The sequence below is a fragment of the Ischnura elegans genome, chromosome 2, assembly GCF_921293095.1.
Source record: "Ischnura elegans chromosome 2, ioIscEleg1.1, whole genome shotgun sequence".
Classification (NCBI taxonomy): Eukaryota; Metazoa; Arthropoda; class Insecta; order Odonata; family Coenagrionidae; genus Ischnura; species Ischnura elegans.
In genome coordinates, this window is record NC_060247.1 from 58,395,584 (window position 1) to 58,413,391 (window position 17,808).

The 17,808-nt window shown below is 39.8% G+C and overlaps 2 protein-coding genes across 2 annotated transcripts; both read right to left on the reverse strand.

The window, feature by feature from the left end:
* LOC124174067 (brachyurin-like) lies at positions 1–8,661 on the reverse strand. The gene is made up of 7 exons (XM_046553201.1): positions 8,559–8,661; positions 7,882–7,975; positions 7,130–7,286; positions 6,853–7,019; positions 5,515–5,604; positions 4,895–5,031; positions 1–481 (listed from the first exon to the last, which is right to left on the reverse strand). The coding sequence occupies exons 1-7, from the start codon at positions 8,607–8,609 to the stop codon at positions 320–322; spliced, it is 858 nt and encodes a 285-aa protein (XP_046409157.1). The 5' UTR covers positions 8,610–8,661; the 3' UTR covers positions 1–319.
* Positions 8,662–12,114: 3,453 nt separating this feature from the next.
* On the reverse strand, positions 12,115–12,879 carry LOC124174243. The gene has a single exon (XM_046553336.1). It carries the CDS (start codon positions 12,877–12,879, stop codon positions 12,115–12,117), a length of 765 nt encoding a protein of 254 aa, XP_046409292.1.
* Positions 12,880–17,808: the final 4,929 nt, after the last annotated feature.

Sequence of the window (17,808 nt, forward strand, 5' to 3'; positions counted from 1 at the left end):
TAGTACTATTAGCGTTTTATTGAACTCAACTCCTATTGCAACAGCGCAAATTGCGCCGTGGAAAACAATAATTCAACATAGAAAAAATTATTATACTCGGGTCTTCTCCACATGCTCAACCGTGGGATGTTAGTCGTCTCTAAAAATGTTGCACTGCAGCATTAATTTTGATGCTTGGTTCTGATTTTTATTCATAGATATTACATTGGGGAACCTTATCATATAGTATCCAATAGGATCGATCTAAGGAATATATAATTTGTTTTTCCCAGGGGGCTCTTTTATTTGATAATATCTTGATGTCGTAGCTGTATGGGTCTCAAGTTGATTGCAAATGCTCATTTATCCAATCTCTGTATGCACTTACTCTTGAAAAACCATCTGGTGCCATAGTCAAACACCCGGCATTAAAAGCAGATAGGCCAATCAGAAGTGATGCACCTTCAGTAATATTCTTGAAAAGAGGACCACCATTATCATACTGAAATGTAAGGAAAAAACGGTGCGATTAATTTATTTATTGCATAAAATACATAAATACATGTGTTGCATATAGACGGGCAACTAGCCATTAATTTTTAAGAAATGATATATCTACATCTACATAATTCTCCACAAGCCGCCTAAAAGGCGTGTGGCAGGGGGTTTTAGGACTCCAGCCGTTTACATCTATAAAAAAAACGAAGTGCTCTAACGAAGTTGGGACTAGCGTTTATTAGAGTCCTTTATAGTTTCGGGGGAAAAACGAATTTCTATATCTATCCGTTCGGCAAAACATCTCTCTTAATTTATCGCTTCTATCGGACCTGGAAATATAGTGTGGCTTTAATATTATGTTCTCTGTGTCGTTCTTAAAGATATCCATTCTCAATTGTTCAAGCAATCTAAGCCTAGCCCGCAGCCTCCGAGTCTGCAGCAGCTCACAGCCTAATTCGCCTAACATCTGGGTAACACTGTCTGTACGCCGTAGCAGTTTTTGACGAAACGTGCAGCCTTCCTTTGTATTTTATTCGGTTCGCGAATTAAGTCTTTCTGCACCGGATCCCATACGCTCGCTGCATATTCAAGGTGCGGTCGGACGAGAGCGAAATAGCACCTTTCTTTTAGTTTCTCATCCGAAAATCTTCCTACAATACGCTTGGCGAATCCTAATTTCTTCGGGCCTATGCCGCAAATATTCTTTATATGTTTTCCCCACGTGAGGTTCGAGGTTATCGTAACTCCCAGGTACTTCACTTCGTCTGTTGCCTTTATGTTAATACCATCCACTGCATAAACATGGTTAGAGTTGGACGAATTCCACAAGATATGTACCGCCATGCATTTTTCAAGTTCGAGTCCTCACTCTTGGCTCCACAAATGAACGTTGTTTTAGTCAGATGATAGAATTTCAGAGTGATCACTAATTTCGCGATGAATGACAACGTCGTCGGCAGATAAACGTATTTTACTGCTAATCTTATATATGTATGCAACTTCAAGAGAGCCAAGTTAAAAATAAAAATGAAAATAAAATATATATGCATCAAAACGACAATAATGAACAGGACAAAAAATAAAAGGAAAACATTTCATATATGATTTAGATTGTACCTCAAACATCGCTTAAACTTTGTAGCTTTCGTGGCAAAAGTCTCGATTTCAGGCTCAAGTTCATTTCCTTCCCTCAGAATCCTAGCGATAAGGCTGTGGTACATGTAAATGCGTTTATAAAATTCTCTATAAAATAAATACTAGCTTCTGGTAGCATGAGATGGTGTTTGTAGGGAAACTTATTCATAAAGTTCGGAACACTATTATTTAATAACTGGTGTAAGAACATCATATCTTCTATTTGAACTTGGAATTTTGATCGTACTGCTTTTGAACCAAATAAAACCGATTATCGGTAATTTGTAAATGTCTTGCGTGGAATGAAATTTATTGCAATACTTATCTAAGTATCCAAATGACCCGCCAAGCAACATGGAACAGTTGCAGGGATATCCGACAGTGGGCATGAAGGTCTATATTTTAACATCTCTTAGATATGTTAAATATAAACTTTTGGGCTATGTCGGCGCGTCAATTTTTGGGTTGCCCCAACTTTTCCCAACCGATTAGCAAGCTTATTATTAGCAAAGCACCCATTCTTGATGGACGTCCCGATTGTGCTCCCACTCAGTGCGAACTGCAATCTGTCATTAAGTTTTGTGTCTGCTCTGTCAATAATCCAAAGAACGTTGCTCCGATTGATATTCATCGTTAATTTTAAGAAATGTATGGTTCAAAGTGCGAGGGCAGTGGATTGGCAAAAAAACTGGAAGGTCTGTGTGTAGCAGATCTTCTCTATTTTTCCCTTAAACCAAATCATGTTTACCAGATTTACGTCTTCCTTAATCTAGTACATCGATCCAATAATCTTAGTAATATCTTCAATGAAGTATTTTGGGTCAATAGTGACTGTATAGTGTGCATAAACGACGATCTGAAGTAATTAAGTTCCAAGCAACATGAAATATCCATCTGTATCACAGAGTCTCTTAGCCTTCGCGTCGCGGAGTCGGGACGTGAAACGCGATCGAAAAATTGCGTTCACTTTTGCAGCTGCAAACTTTTTTCTAAGATGTTTGCTATATATCCTTGCTATCTCTACTAAATATTCTTAGTGAAAATTGGAGAACTATTTTTTCTCAAACTAAAGATAATGTCTACTTTATGTCAGGTTTTGCCATAAAAATGGAGCCGCTATTTTGCAACATTAGACCACATAGATATCAACCAAAATATTCAAAAATAATGGGAAACGTAGATAAGTACCACATTACGGGAATACAACTTTTTTACTTCATTAAAATCCATCAAAAACTCTACCAGCAGCTTAACTTCTAAGTTTTTCGGAGAAAACTGAGATCGGGCGTGTTTTTGGAAATTTGGTAGTGTTTGGTCCTTGTATCTTAGCAACGGATGAGATCAATGAAAAATGATTTACTGTTTCATGATCATCAATTATTTTTTAGCATATGCGTCAAGTTTCAAGTCCCTACCTCAAAAAACGCAATTTTGGACTTAAGTCCGGCTTTTTCCGATTTCGGACCACTGTGCGATGGTCGCTTTCTCACGGGAATCTAATGAACTGGGAATTTTTATTCGTATATGTATTATATATATAGGTATTATATCGTACCCGACCGTTTTCTCGAATCGTTTTTTCCAAAGACCTTTTTCCCGAAAGAATTTTTTCCCGAATCGTAACGCGTCCTCTTTCCCGAAAGCTTTTTTCCCGAAACCCTTTTCTCCGAAACATTTTTTACCGAACACCTTATTTCCCGATTGTATAAAAATGAGTTCATATTTTTCATAACCAAATATATTCGTATACAAGATACATCATTTTTTTACAAAATTATATTGTGCGCGATAGCTCTAAGAAATTCAAGAAAATTCCTATCGTTCTTGTAATCTTTATATTCTTCTACAACCGATTTCAGCCTCTGGCAATTGTGCTGCTACTCCAGCAGAAACACCAGCAATCATTTCCCGGATAATTTGAGCCGGAGGTTGTTCAGGGTGCTCTTCTGCTCTCCTTTTTAGGTTGTGTCTAACATTTTCTGCACCAGCTGCTTCCCGATCAGGGGGATGATCGTGGTCCCCAACATTCACAACAACAGGATTCACAGGCCCCATAATCGTCCGTGCACGACATCTGCATTCACCATGGCGAAGTTTTCTGCACTCTCAATATGTTACAGCACCACTTATCTTAGATCTTTGGTATAAAAATCCGGCCAATACCATCTTCGTTTCGCCAATAATTACTGGGATCTCTTTTTCAGTCATTTCACAAGATTTTGAACTTAGTATTATGTTCTCAATGGTACCAGAATTTTCTCCTGTCAATAATAAACAATAACAGTGCCATGGAAACACATTCATAGCAATAGAATCATCGAACAAAAGTTTCGAAAAAAAAAGACGTTCGGTATAGTTGACTTCGTGAAAAAGGTTATTCGGGAAAAATGGATTCGGAAAAAAAATTCGGGAAAAAGGTCGTCGGAAAAAACGATTCGGGAAAAAGGTAGGGAATCGTATTATATATAATTATATATAGGTATCCGTGTCAGGGGATGGAGGGAGGGGAGCGGGAAGTTGGGGGAGTAGATTATTCATAGTTTTTCCGGATTACGGGTTGCCAGGCACGACTTAATTTTAATGCCGTGTAAGGCCGCAACCCGTTATCCGGGAAAAAAATGCGTAAGTTTTAACAAATAATTTCTTAGATATCTTCACAAAATCTAATTAGTAGAGAATGGGAGTGCATATTACGGTTTTTGGTAATCCTCAGACACACAGACTAAGCATTTTTGCTGTTCAATTCTCTACTGAAAATATTCCACCTGTAGATACTGTTTGGAACAACAATTTTTTAATTTCACGGATACTACAACTTGGATATTTAAGTAACGTTATTTTTAAAACTTGCCGTAGGTGTTACATAAAGGATATCTATGTGACATTGTCAAAATATCCACCGTGTAATTATGTGTTTTGGATATATCAACTTCATTTAGATATCCGATGGATACCGTTTGATGCTTAGGAAGTTTGAATTTTGAATAACTGTCATTTACCCTCTCTAACCCAGAGCTGTTTCTGGAAAAAATAAATTTCAAGATTTTTCGTACTGAAAACGTGGAAATTTTGTACTCAATCATAATGATCGTGGCAGCTAAATATTTTATAATTATAATTTACACCACAAAATAGTGCGTAGTTTAGATATTTCTTAAATAGACCTGAAATTTTTAAAATATTGAGGTTGCTTAGAAGCAACATTGGGTTCAAATGGGTTTCAAATGGCAGTGTTTTTTCTCTTTTAAATGAAATTTCTTCATATAAGAATTTAGTTACTTACGTCGCATTCTCCTAATCCCTTCACAGCGCGAGTGCATATGTCGGAGGTTTGCATGTCGCTTCCGTAAGCTTTGCCGCAGTCTTCATTGGAAATTACTGTGACCGCAGCATACTGGAGAATAGGAGCCAACGCTCCACCTGTAAGAATTAAAAAAGGCAGAAGTCATAATTTTTATGCGTTTTCGTCTTTACGTACCGAGTAATGTAAAACGCAATTTTAAAAATTCTACAATACAACCGATTATTAATCGTTCTGAAACTTGGAGAATCACTGTGGTTCCTCAGACGCTACCCATGAAAAAATCTTCTTTCTTATTACTAGTTGAATGTTTTTTTAATAAATTCAATATTTTTATTGAGGATTTCTCCAATGTTCTTACATGTAATTTTAAATTCAAGTTTTTTCAAATATTTTGTTAAAATGAAAGGAGTTAGTAGTACGGAGGGAAATTCAATTCTGACCGAACCAAATTATTGCATTAAGTTGCTGGAATAATTGTGCTGAAAGTGCACTTGTGCTATCCGGAATCGACATCTAGTTTGATGAGCTTGAAGTGGAGTTGAAACACGTGAAATTTAGGTAGGTAACGTAGAAATTTGGATTAATCGACTATCAACTACCTTCATCCTGGGAGCCCCAGCCACTTATCCATGCATCGTCGTCGACGAATTGGTCATCATTCCATGGAAGAAGAGCCGCTGAAATGTATTCTTGAAAGGAGAAAGTCATAATTGCATTTAAACGTTCTTTCCTTTAGAAATGACTGTAGTAATCTATATGAAGTTCTCAAATACGTATCGAATACAATGCTATATTTGCACTCTTTCTAAGGGGCTGTATTCGTGATTTGCTCAACGTTTTGTTATATAGCGGCTCGTAACATATTACACGAGCATTATGGCGAGTGCGGGACTTAAAACGAAAGAGAAAAGGTTTTTTAGGTAAATCATAGGTTAAAGGAATAAGTAATACCCGCTGATATTGATTGTAAATATAGAAGCCATTAAAAATGACCTATTGTAAACAAATATCTTGCCATTAACCGAAAGAGAAAAAGTTTAAAAATAAAGTTTGAAGAAATAAGTAATACCCGCTGATATTGATTGTTATTATGGCTTGTATATTAAATACACAAGAAATTAAATTATATTAAATGACATTCGGTAAACAAATGTGGTGCCATAAAACAGCGGTGTCAAGTTGTGATGACCACTCTGAGGTTATGTCATTTCTTAATCATCAATAGCGTAAAACAGTCAAAAAATTCCTTTGATAATGAAAGTAAACGACTACAGTAACAAATTATTGAGAATTTTTTTTTACTGTACGATGTCAGTATTATGGTTTCACTCAATAGCTACAGGCTGATACAAATTATTCCTTATGTAAAGTATTGTAAAAGTCTATTTACCATGCTATGGGTCAGCACTGTAAGACTACTTATCATCAGATTGTAATTTCACTTCATCAATGCCGTCTCAATTAACGCCAAAGAGTAATGCCAGCTACATGTTAAATAATAAAGCCTTGCGAATTTCACAAAAATTTGAAAAACAAAATGTATTTTGGTTCAACGTGAAGCAATTTCACCAATTCACGCCTTAAACTATCGATTATAGTTCGATTCTTCAAAAGAATTTTGATTTTCTCCCTATGTCATTATAATTGCACTTTCTCTCTACATGGATGAATAATTAATCTCTCTGGTATGAAATTTAATTACTTAAGTATGCTGTGAACTTCTATCTCAAATGCTAATGATGCCATTAATTATTGTATGAAATATTGCAATTGCAAGAGCTTTACATAATTTTTATTGGTTGGTCTAGTAAGACGTCTGAAAACAGAGCTTGAATGGAAAATTTCGTTCGGCTTTATTCATTATAAACTTAATGTGCTTAGTTTGTAGTCAGTAAAAAGATCGGCTGTCAATTGAATTCAAAGAGCGTTCAACTTACCGTTAAAACGGAGACCTTCCGGCAGTTTTATGAGGGCAATATTTCCATCATTGTTATGTTGATTACGTCCGACGTGGATGTATGTTTCATTAGATTTCACTATGACTCGTGAGCTCTCATCTCCGTGACGCTTAACAACACCCGCATAAATGGTGAACTCTGAACCCCTTCAAAAAGATGTATGAAAGTGTTTAATTTTTTATTTCAATCTCATAATCCCTTACTCACATTTTTGCAACTCTGCTGCCATTTTTTAACCTTAGACTTTATCACTCACCCTTCTACGCAATAAGCCGTTGTAACAATGTAATATGGGTGGATAATTGCCCCATTGCAGAAATCTGTTTCATCGGATTCTATTGAGACGTGGAATGGAATCTGACCCAATGCAGCTGACGAACCACCTGTAATTTTTGCCTTAGCAGATTTAAACCCTGAAACGTGATAATACATGAATGAGAGCGTTGCAAAATTGATGAGAAAATCGTTTTTCATTTTCGTCACTGTGCCTAATTGAGTGTCGTTATATTGAAACTAATTTTATACCGTCGGAACTGAACTGAAATTTTATACCAATCTTATTGAAGTCAAATTTCATACAACTATTGTGACGGGCTGGGGCATTGTATGCGTGCTTAAAATATTGTAGCGATTGAAAGGCACGTTTAAGGGTAATAGGAGGGTTTTCACGGCAACCTGCTCGTGGTTCGTCATTAACTATTGTCATCGTTAACATAGAAAATAAGTTATTTGAAAATCAACTAGAAAATCTACAAGTGATTATGGGTTTATCAGTCCAAAATTCATGGGAAAATACATTTTTATAATTATAAAATTTCATTTTGGAATGTATCACGGCTTGTTTACAGTATATTAAGATGTTATCAATCATAACCTTGCAAGGTTAAAGTCAAAACCGTTTGTTGAACATATTGTTATTATCAGCATTGAACATAATTTAATTATTGGTAATGATAAAGTAACGGGGTAGAATAGTAAGCGAGTACAGAATTCAAAAGCTGATTTTACCATTCTCCAATGCCCTCGGCAGAGAGGCCTTTTTCACTGCGGGAAGAGCCCTCGATGGAAATACAACAGGGTGTTGTCTTCTCACGTCGAATTCCTGCAAAAAAATCTTGAAATCATTAACCGAGCTCAGGCATGCACTGTGTCAGCAGCTGAATTCAATATTTGAAGCAATTCGAAGTGCACGCTGCGTTTGTGGTCTCTTAACGGTGACGGAATCTGTTCTAAGTCTATTTCTTTATTTTTAATGATATGATTCGCCATACTATCTCGGCTGTCGTCCGCGTAAAGCGGACTTCGCCGGAAAATAAGCTGCTCATGAATTTTCATTATAGGTTTATTCTAGTTTTCTGTCCACGGTGTGACAGAGATTCCAAGCATTTCTATAGTGTATATCTAGGATGCAATTGTATGAGATGAGCAAAACCCAGTTTACGGTGCATGAATGCCCTATAATCAAACGCAAAAAAACGTTGTGCGGCAGAGTAAATTTTTTTACGGGATAACAAGTATATATGAATCTGGAAGTCATAATTATTGTGTCGTAGATTTTTTAATGCTCACGGTGTCTCAAAGGTGAATTAAGAAAGTTCGGGGGATGTTAATGTCTTTAGAATAGTGGAACGATGACTATTGGGATAGAGTTAAATGCGGCAAAGATAGAGAAGCTTCGTAAATACCTTCGCATTCGCCCAGACGACCAGGACCAGTAGAATCACGCAGGTTTTCATAACGGGATGTAGTGGTGTCTACGTTGAAACGAATGGCGAGTGTCAAGTGTTAGTAAAATGATACTGTTTATATAGGAACTACGCGACCATAAAAAAGTGTTATTAATCGGCAGAAATGTTTATCTTATCTGCCTAATCTATCATGATAATAACGGTAAAAATTTAATTTTGGGCCAAGCTGATTGTTTCATGAAGGAGGAAAACTGCTGGAACTGTGCACGACAGATAAGAAACCGGCGAATCATACCGTGGAGGAAAATTTGGTATATGGGCGAAATCAGGTGCAGGGGTGCGTTTAATTTATATTTTGGATAGTTAAGAGTTAACTTATAACATCCGTTTCCATTAGGGAAGTGTGGTAACAAAATGAATAGACTCTCGAGACTTAGCCATTACCTTAAAATATTTAAGACGCTTACTTTCTTGTGCTATTTCGAACGGTTTTATTTGTGAGAAAGTTAAATGAATGCTCAAAAGTGAACAATAGATTCCTTAAACTTGATGGAAAATGGCTCAAGACAATAATTGATTTTCCGAAAAACTTTCTTGGGTTCTTGCAGAGTACATCATTCTTATCTATTTAGTTAATTAAGTCGATATCCTTGATTTTAAGTAATCTATAACTATTCCTTATGCAACGATATGTACATGTTGCTTAAGTTTAGCAAATGCAGGTGGACGTCGTACGTCTTCTAGGTTTTCTATGTTCTAAGAAACCGGCCAATCATATCGTGGAGGAAAATTTCGTATGCGGGCGTAATCAGGTGCTATAAGTACGTTTAATTTAGTTTTTTTTTTTTTGAAAGTAAGGAGTTAATTTACATCATCCGTTTCGTCAGGGAAATGTGGTACCAAAAGGAATTGACCATCGGAACTTAACCATTACCTTAAAATATTTAAGACGCTTACTTTCTGTTGCTATTTCAAACGCTTTTATTTGTTGTGTTACTTCTGGTTTTCTGAAAAACCGTATACTTCGATTTTTTTTCAAGAAGGTTAGTTTCAAATACCCCTTAATAAAAGCATCTATTTTAGTGGAAGTTACTTTTATATTCTATTTTGACTGCATTGCAATTAATGTTTATTATCATTTTTTTGCTAAAGATGTTGTTCTTTTGATAGAAAAATTAAATTTACTTCACGCAATATTGGATTGTACCATTTATTTAACTGTTTTTCTCACTTACATTACGTGATTCTAACAACTACTATTTAAGTTTATTTCCTATATAATTTTATATTTTTTCTTTGAATCCATCTTATTTTTTACTCTTTTTTAATTTTAGTAAAAAAATTAGAATTAAGTATCTCCCGATGTTATTTCAGGTTTCCAGCTGCATAATATCCTATTGAAATGTAGGAGTTAATCTATTGCTGAAAAGATATATGTGACGAAATATATTACTACCAAGTTGCATTTTGCATCTAATAAGTATAGTTATCAAGCACAGTGTGAATTCTTCAAATAATTTTTTTCTGAAATACTTGAAGGAGTTGAATGAATGCTCAAAAGTGAACAATAGATTCCTTAAACTTCATGGAAAATGGCTGAAGACAGTAATTTATTTTTCGAAAAACTTTCCTGGGTTCTTGCAGAGTACATCATTCTTATCCACTTAGGTAATTAAGTCGATATCCTTGATTTTAAGTAATGTATAACTATTTCTTATGAAACGTTATGTACATGTTGCTTAAGTTTAGCCAATGCAGGTGGACGTCGTGCGTCTTTAGGTTGTAGCGAGAGAACGAAAAGGAGGAAAACGAAACGACGTTCTTTGATTTGCTGCAGCAAATAATTTAAGGAAGAAAGCAATGAAGATCCCTCTAGCCTACTAAAGAAAGCTATAATAACAACACCAGGGAGGCAGGAATAACCATTGCCATGCGGAGAAAATGCAACCCCGAGTCTTATATGATGTCAGATGAAGAGGCTCCCTCATTAAGTAATTGTGTCGATGCAGCTCACAATATTTCATTACAAGGTTCTCCGAAAATCTGTGTAATGCATTGGTCATAACCTTTACATAATACTTATCATTTAAAAATCGTTGAATACATCAACGGATGAAGTTCGCCATGAAAACATATTTGACTTAGCCGTCTCAATCCGCATTGTACACTAGAGAGAAGGTTTCGGCGCCACAACCACCAAACGAGGCGACGATTTACCATTCTTTACATAAACTTGCATTGCCAGCTGGTAAGAGAAATCAGCCAGTAAGAATTCGGGTCAGCTGTGTCTTTTCCTTGTTTTGGATTGGGAACGATGATGGACTCCCGCCAAGAACGAAGGAAAATCACCTCGGCCCAAAGATGATTATAAGTCTGAATACTTCCAGCGACGACGACTCCGATATATTTCGGAGGAAAGCGTTGTGGATCTCGTCGGGTCCTGGAGACGTATCGAGGGAGTCATGGATGGCAGATTTGAGTTGAGAAATGGTAAACGTGATGTTGTAATCTGCCGTCGTTTAAGGATCTTTGAAGGACGTGGGGACGTTATCGAGCCGTTCCTTTAGGATTTCAAAAGAAGCTTCAAACATTCGTCTCTGCTCACTTTGGCGAATGATTGACCGAATAAGTGCCCTATGTCCGATGAGGAAGTAATAACGTTTCCATCGACTTTTAGGAAGTATATACCCAGATGATGATTGCCATACAATATGTTCTTTTCCCATATGCCATACCTGTGCAAGCGAAGTCCTTTGGTTGATACCAGAGAAAAAATTCATCTAAGAAGTCCTCTATGCGTCCTTAATCACCTGACGCGCTTGCGCTCTCAGTCGCCGAAAAGCGGAGAGATAATTTGCTGTAGGGTCCTAGTTGAAAATTCGCAGAGCTTTCTTGCGTTTTCGAATATCTTCTGCGCAGGCATCATTCCCCCATGGCACCGCGTTCCTAAGAAGGAAGTTCCGAGATCGTACATGCTAATTTCAGCCGTTTGTATGTTGCTGGATGCCAAAAGATTTACGTTCTATATGCCGTCGCAGGTTTTATCCCACACGTAGTAACATTTGGACATTAAACAATGCCAATCGGCTTTTCGGAGAGTTCAACTGCCTGGTCTAATAACATCAGGGTTAAAATTTTTCTCCCTTCTGATTAAATGGGGAAAGTGATCGCTCCCACTAAGGTACACATTAATAGAGAGTGTCAGTTTATAGACGAAACTAGCCGATAAAATACACAAACCAATGGTGGAGAAATCGCCATTGAAAGAGTTAAAGCGGGTTTTCTCCTCGTTGTTCAAGAAAATTTAATTAAAATCAGCAATAAAACTATGTTGTCTCGGAGTCTTCCGTGGCGTATAGAATTAGTGAATTTCTCCATTTTCGGGTTATCGCCGCGTTTCGTGGTCAGAGGTGACGACAGTGTTTTTGCCGCGTATATATAGCTCTCCCTCCTGGTGGCCGCGGTGTTGTTGACCGGTTACCCTTGCTGCTGCGCCGTGATTGGTTGAAATTATAAACTTTGGGCGTTTTGATGTACTCTATTGCCTGCTTTATCAGCCTGGGGTAATACCTCTTTTCTTTAGAGAAGATTTTCGTTTCGTCAAATATATTACGCGCCCAGGCTCACTCCATGCATGCTCGGCAACTGCTGAAAGGTCGAATTTCTTGTTCTGCGTGGCCCTCTTGTGCTCCTGCTGGTGGCTCTTCATGGATCTGCATGTTTCACCGATGTATGCTTTACCGCATGAGCATGGTGTGCGGTTTACCCCTTCGTTGAGATTATTTGGAATCTTGTCTTTCGGTTTTGGGATAATCCGGTTTATTTTTGTCACGCATTTGAATCTTGTGACGATGTTCTTCTTCTTTAGGATTCTAGAGATCTTTTCACTTGTGCTGGCGACGTACAGGATGGTAGCGTATGTTTCTGGCTTTTCATTTGGCTGCATCTCCTTGTCTAGTGTCCTGTTGCGTTTCTCTACTTGCGCAGTCCTTTTCAGGATCATTTCTCTGTTGTATCCATTCCTCTTGAGTGTCTTCATCAGGTGCTCCTTTTCTTTGGTCAGTGATTCTGCATCCGAGAGTTTGTAAGCGCGATGCAATGGTGTTGCCACCAGTGAAGCCTTCTGCGATGGATGGTGGTGTGAGTAAGCATTCAGATAGCGGTCAGTGTGGGTGGGCTTTCTGTATATTTCTTGGCCGAGGCTCCCGTCGATCCTCTTATTCACCATTACATCCAAAAATGGGATTATTCGATCTTTTTCCATCTCCATATACGCACCCACGCTGACCGCTTTCTGAATGCTTACTATCACCGCCATCCGTCCCAGAAGGCTTCACTGGTGGCAACACTATTGCACCGCGCTTACAAACTCACGGATGCAGAATCACTGACAGCGATTTCACGTAAATGTCATACTGACTGGTTAAATAAAAAAAGTGATTGAGTTTCCGTTATGGATCAAAATTTGTGCTCTAAAGTCTAGACTTTCGTTATCAAGTGCTGACACTTGCATGAGTCGCGTGTGTCTCTGACACGAGACATTTTTTTATGTGCTCACTATTTTTTTTAGCCACATACTAAATTTAATAAGTACATCCATTTCAAAAATTTAGTATCATAAATTGCAATTAGGAATATATTTTTGCATGAATTGATTTTTCTATTCCCTTAATGACATATATCCGTCCATAGTTGCTATTTTTATTCTATTTGTATTCTGAAAAATAAAGTCTGCAATAGAAATACATAACCATGTCAGTCCGTGACGATTGACATGAATTTAATTCCGTAGATAAATGTTCCGTCATGGTAAAGAATTCTCCTTTAATACCCAAATGTAGCATGAGGTGCTCGATAATTTAGGTGCTGAACTGTTTTAGTGACAACAATACTTTAGACTCTGGAGCGCCGTCACGGACTGACATTGTTACGCTAATTAAGGGACACTATACATTACCAGGCCAACAAAGGGCTATGTAATCAGATGAATCAACAATGATTGGTTATTCAAAATAGAGAACAACACTTCCATTCATATCAAAAAGTTCCACTCCAGCTAGGGATTGCCGTACATAGCAGTTTGTTTGGTCTGATCGTGAGCGAAAGTACGTGTCGTCTTATTATTCCACGCTTGGTGAAGTAAGTGTACTGAGGAAAAAATGGGTAAAACAGGTGCTGAACGACAGCGAGACTATATACACAGAAAGAAGGAGAAAGAGGAGTACGAAAAACTAAAGGAGAAGGATAAGCTGAGGAAGCAGCAGAGAAGAGCAATAGTTAATTCCACCCAACGAGGAAAGGCGAATATAAAGCAGAAGAATAGAGTATATAAAAAAACATCAGAGCCATCGTAAAAGAGCAAGAGCTAGTGGGTCACCTACACTGGTAAGCGGGGTAAATTTTATTTATTTTTTCTACGGGCAATACTCATGAAATTACTGTTGAAATAAATCATAGCATGCCCCCTTTATCGTTTATCGCTTAGGCTATCCCATCTTCCGATTCCTCTGCCTTTCAGAGCCGACAACATTATGGCAAATTTAAGAAGCGAGTGATCGCCTCCCTGCCGGATTCGCCAAGGAAAAGAAGAGAAATTCTCATTTATCTGGCGAGAGAGAATGGCCTAGAAGTGAAGGACGCTAAACCTAAGGCTGCTGACAGGCGCTCATCGTGTCGACTGCCGGACCAAATACGCCAGGCCGTGGTTCAGTTCTACGAAGACGATTCGATTTCCTACCAGTGTCCAGGGTTAAAGGAATGCAGAAAGATGCAAGTGAACGGAACTGTGTTGGAAATTCCTGTGAGATATATGACGGTAACCTTGAAGGAGGCGCATTCCCTCTTCCTACATGAATACGATTTGAGTATCAGTTTTTCCAAATTTGCTTCGCTGCGCCCGATTTTTCTTTTTTTTACAAGGTAATACACCTCATAATCAATTCAATTCAACAATGTTTATTGCACGAGAATAACAATACATAAAATATGACATCAACAATAACAATATATACAACAATTCTCGTGCAGCCGTTTAGGCTTTTGCCTCTTCAGCACTACTGGGGTTGAACACTGGTACGGGAGTGGTATCGGCCCGGCATTTGCCCTAAGGACGGCGGGAAACCCGTAAAACCGCCGTCAGGCCACCACGGTACAATAAACTATGAAGTATCAACGTGCCAAGGATAAAATACGTTAATATGATAACAGAAATATATATATATATATATATATAATTAACAAATATAGTCTTTGCTCTGAATTCACTGGGGGTCCAAATAAATAGTAATAAATAGATAAATAAATAAATAAATAAATAATAAATAAAGGGTAGATTGTCTCTACTCCATCACTGATATCACTTGGGGAGCACTGGGGGGGGGCGGGGGCACTAGGACACTGTCTTCCTCACTGGGTTGGGGGTTCAGTGTTCTGATGTTCTTCTTTGGCCTCCGTTTCTTGGGTCGCAGAGGGAGTCCTGGGGTGATTGTCAACGTCTCGGGGGCGGGAATCACTGGTGATATGGACGATGACGGAGGCAGTTGAACGTCGGGCAGGAATAGGTGAAGGTGGTCGCTGATGAATCTGGGAGCGGAGTATAGCTTCTGCTTGATGGATCTGGTGACGACTCCGTTCCCAGGAAGCATAATGTCGCCGAAAAGTCGTGGATTGTGCTCTGCGATCCTCCCAGCGGCGTTACTCCTTAGCCGGCATAATCTGTGGAGGAGAGGCTCGATATTAGTGACTTCGTAGACGTGCTTCCTGCTGGTGCGAGGGTGCAACAAGAAGGTTTGACGTAGGACACGCCTTTCAAACGAGGCGTATCTCTGAAGGGAATTTTTGTACGGGAGCACAGCAAGTGCGGCGTACTCCATAACTGGTCTAATGAAAGATTTGTATAGGAGCAGGTCGCACCTCTCTGATACTCCGCGCCCCCTTGCTCTGACTGCGCGGATGAGGTTACTCCTTCTGTTGCATCTCGCCATGATGTCTGCGACATGTTTCCTGAAAGTGAGGTTCTGATCAATTAGGACTCCTAGGTAGGTGGCTGTGGTGGACTGGGAGACCCTTTGGTTCCATAGGGTCACCTGGTGTTGTTGGTAGAATTTCTTCCCTAAGGGCTTGATGATGATTAGCTGCGTCTTCTTCGGTTTTGGCCTCACTCTCCAGTCCTTGAACCATTTTTCCAGGCGTGACAGCATGGTCTGCATGTTGTTTACCGCCGTCCGCGGTGTCATGGCTGTGCTCCATAGGGCAGTGTCGTCGGCATACTGTATTACTTCCACGGTTTTTCTCTGTTTCCTGTCCGTGGGTATGTCGTGGCAGTACAGCGAGAAGAGTAGGGGGGATAGCACGGTTCCCTGAGGTACGCCGGCTTGTAGGGGGAAAGCGGAGGAGAGCTGGGGCCCGACTCTGACCTTCGCGCTTCTGTTTCTGATGAAACAGTTTATCAGCCTCAGGAGGTCCTGCTCCATCCCGGGCAGCTTCTCAAGCTTGTACATAAGCCCGTCGTGCCATACGCTGTCGAAAGCCCTTTCTATGTCCAGGAACAGTGCTGCTGTGTATCTGTTCCTGTTGATCCCTTCTGCTGCTGTGCTGGTGAGGAGAGTGAGGGGGTCCGTGGTGCACCGGTGTGGTCTGAATCCGTACTGGAGTTGTGGTAGTGCTCCGTTTTCCTCCAGTAGTTTGGTCAGGCGCTGCACGATGATCCTCTCAAACCATTTCCCAATGGTGCTGGTCAGGCTTATCGGCCGGTAATTCTCCGCTTTGGAGCTGTCTTTGCCTGGCTTGGGTATCATGATCATAGTCATTTTCTTCCAAGCCTTGGGGTAGTATCCCAGTGCCAGCGCTGTGTTGAATATGTTCTTTAGAGGTTGTAGGCACGCTGGTGAGTGCGAGAGGTGTATGGTTTTTATACCATCTTCGCCGGGTGCCTTGTTTTTCCTCGGTTTAGCAGATGCCATGTCCTCCTCGGTGATACTTCTGAGGATGCCCGTCCTTTCCCTCTCCTCAGGTAATTCTTCCCGTGGCAGGAATCGCCCCTTCTTCCATCTGGCGTGGAAGGAACAGGTTTCCATGTTCTTTTTGTTGTCTTTATGTTGTCAGGGGGTCTTTCATCGGCGAGTAGACTTCTTGCAGTACTCTCCGGAATTCCTCTGCCTTCTCAGATGGCTCTGCTATGGGGTTGTCGTCGGGACCCTTCAGTGAGGTGTGCGCCTGGGTAAACTGTCCTGTCAGCATCTTGAATTTCCTCCAGAACGCGCCACCGTCCCGGTAGTCGAGGTTTTTGCAGGCCCTTTCCCAGGCTTTTTCTTTCGTCTCGATCGCACTCCTGCGTATGATAGCGTTTTGCCTGTTCCACTCTTGTTTTACTACCGGGTCTCTGTTCCGGATCCATTCTCGGTAGAGCGCCCTCTTTCCTTTTATGAGCTTCACTATGTGTGGGGCGAGCGGTGGGCAGGCGGTGTCAATTTTCTTCACTGGGATTGCCTTGGCTGCTTCGGCGAATGCTTTCTCCACAGTTTCTATTGCAGCGTCTACTTCCGGCACGTTGTGTAGTTCTCCAATGCCTTCTGTTTTGGCTTGCACAGTCCTGTTGAAAGCTTCCCAGTCCACTTTCTTCCAGTCCGGCCTCTCGATGATGCAGGTCCCTCGTTGTCTCACCCACCTGAAAGAAAAGGAGAACGGGAGGTGATCAGATGTAATGCAATCGTCTACGTTGACCTGTCCGCACTGAGGCATAAGGTCACTCGTGACGATTGCGTGGTCGGGGTTGGAGGCTCCTCTTCCTATGGACGTGGGGGAAGGGATGTCCAGCCGCACCAAGGGGCTGCGGAGGAGGAAGGAAAGGAGATGGCGGCCCTTCGCTGTGGTGGCGTGGTCCCTGAAGGCGTGATGGCGAGCGTTGAAGTCCCCGAGGAGTATTGTGGGCTTCATGTATGCACCTGTGTTTTATATGAAAACTAGCTGACCCGGCGAACTTCGTACCGCCTAACAATCAATGAACTTACAGTTTACTTACACCATTTATAAATCAAGAGCGGCTGTATCGTTTTTAATCATGTTTATTATATTAAAATAAGGATACAAATTCAATAAAACTACGTAAATGAGTACCAAAATTGCTTGTCAGAAAGACATTTTCTTTATTGAATCTACATAGTGTGGATCGGAGCACGTTTACGCGGATTTTTTTCAACAAATTTTCTTACATTTTAGGTTAAGAAATTTTGGGCATTGTGGTTTAATA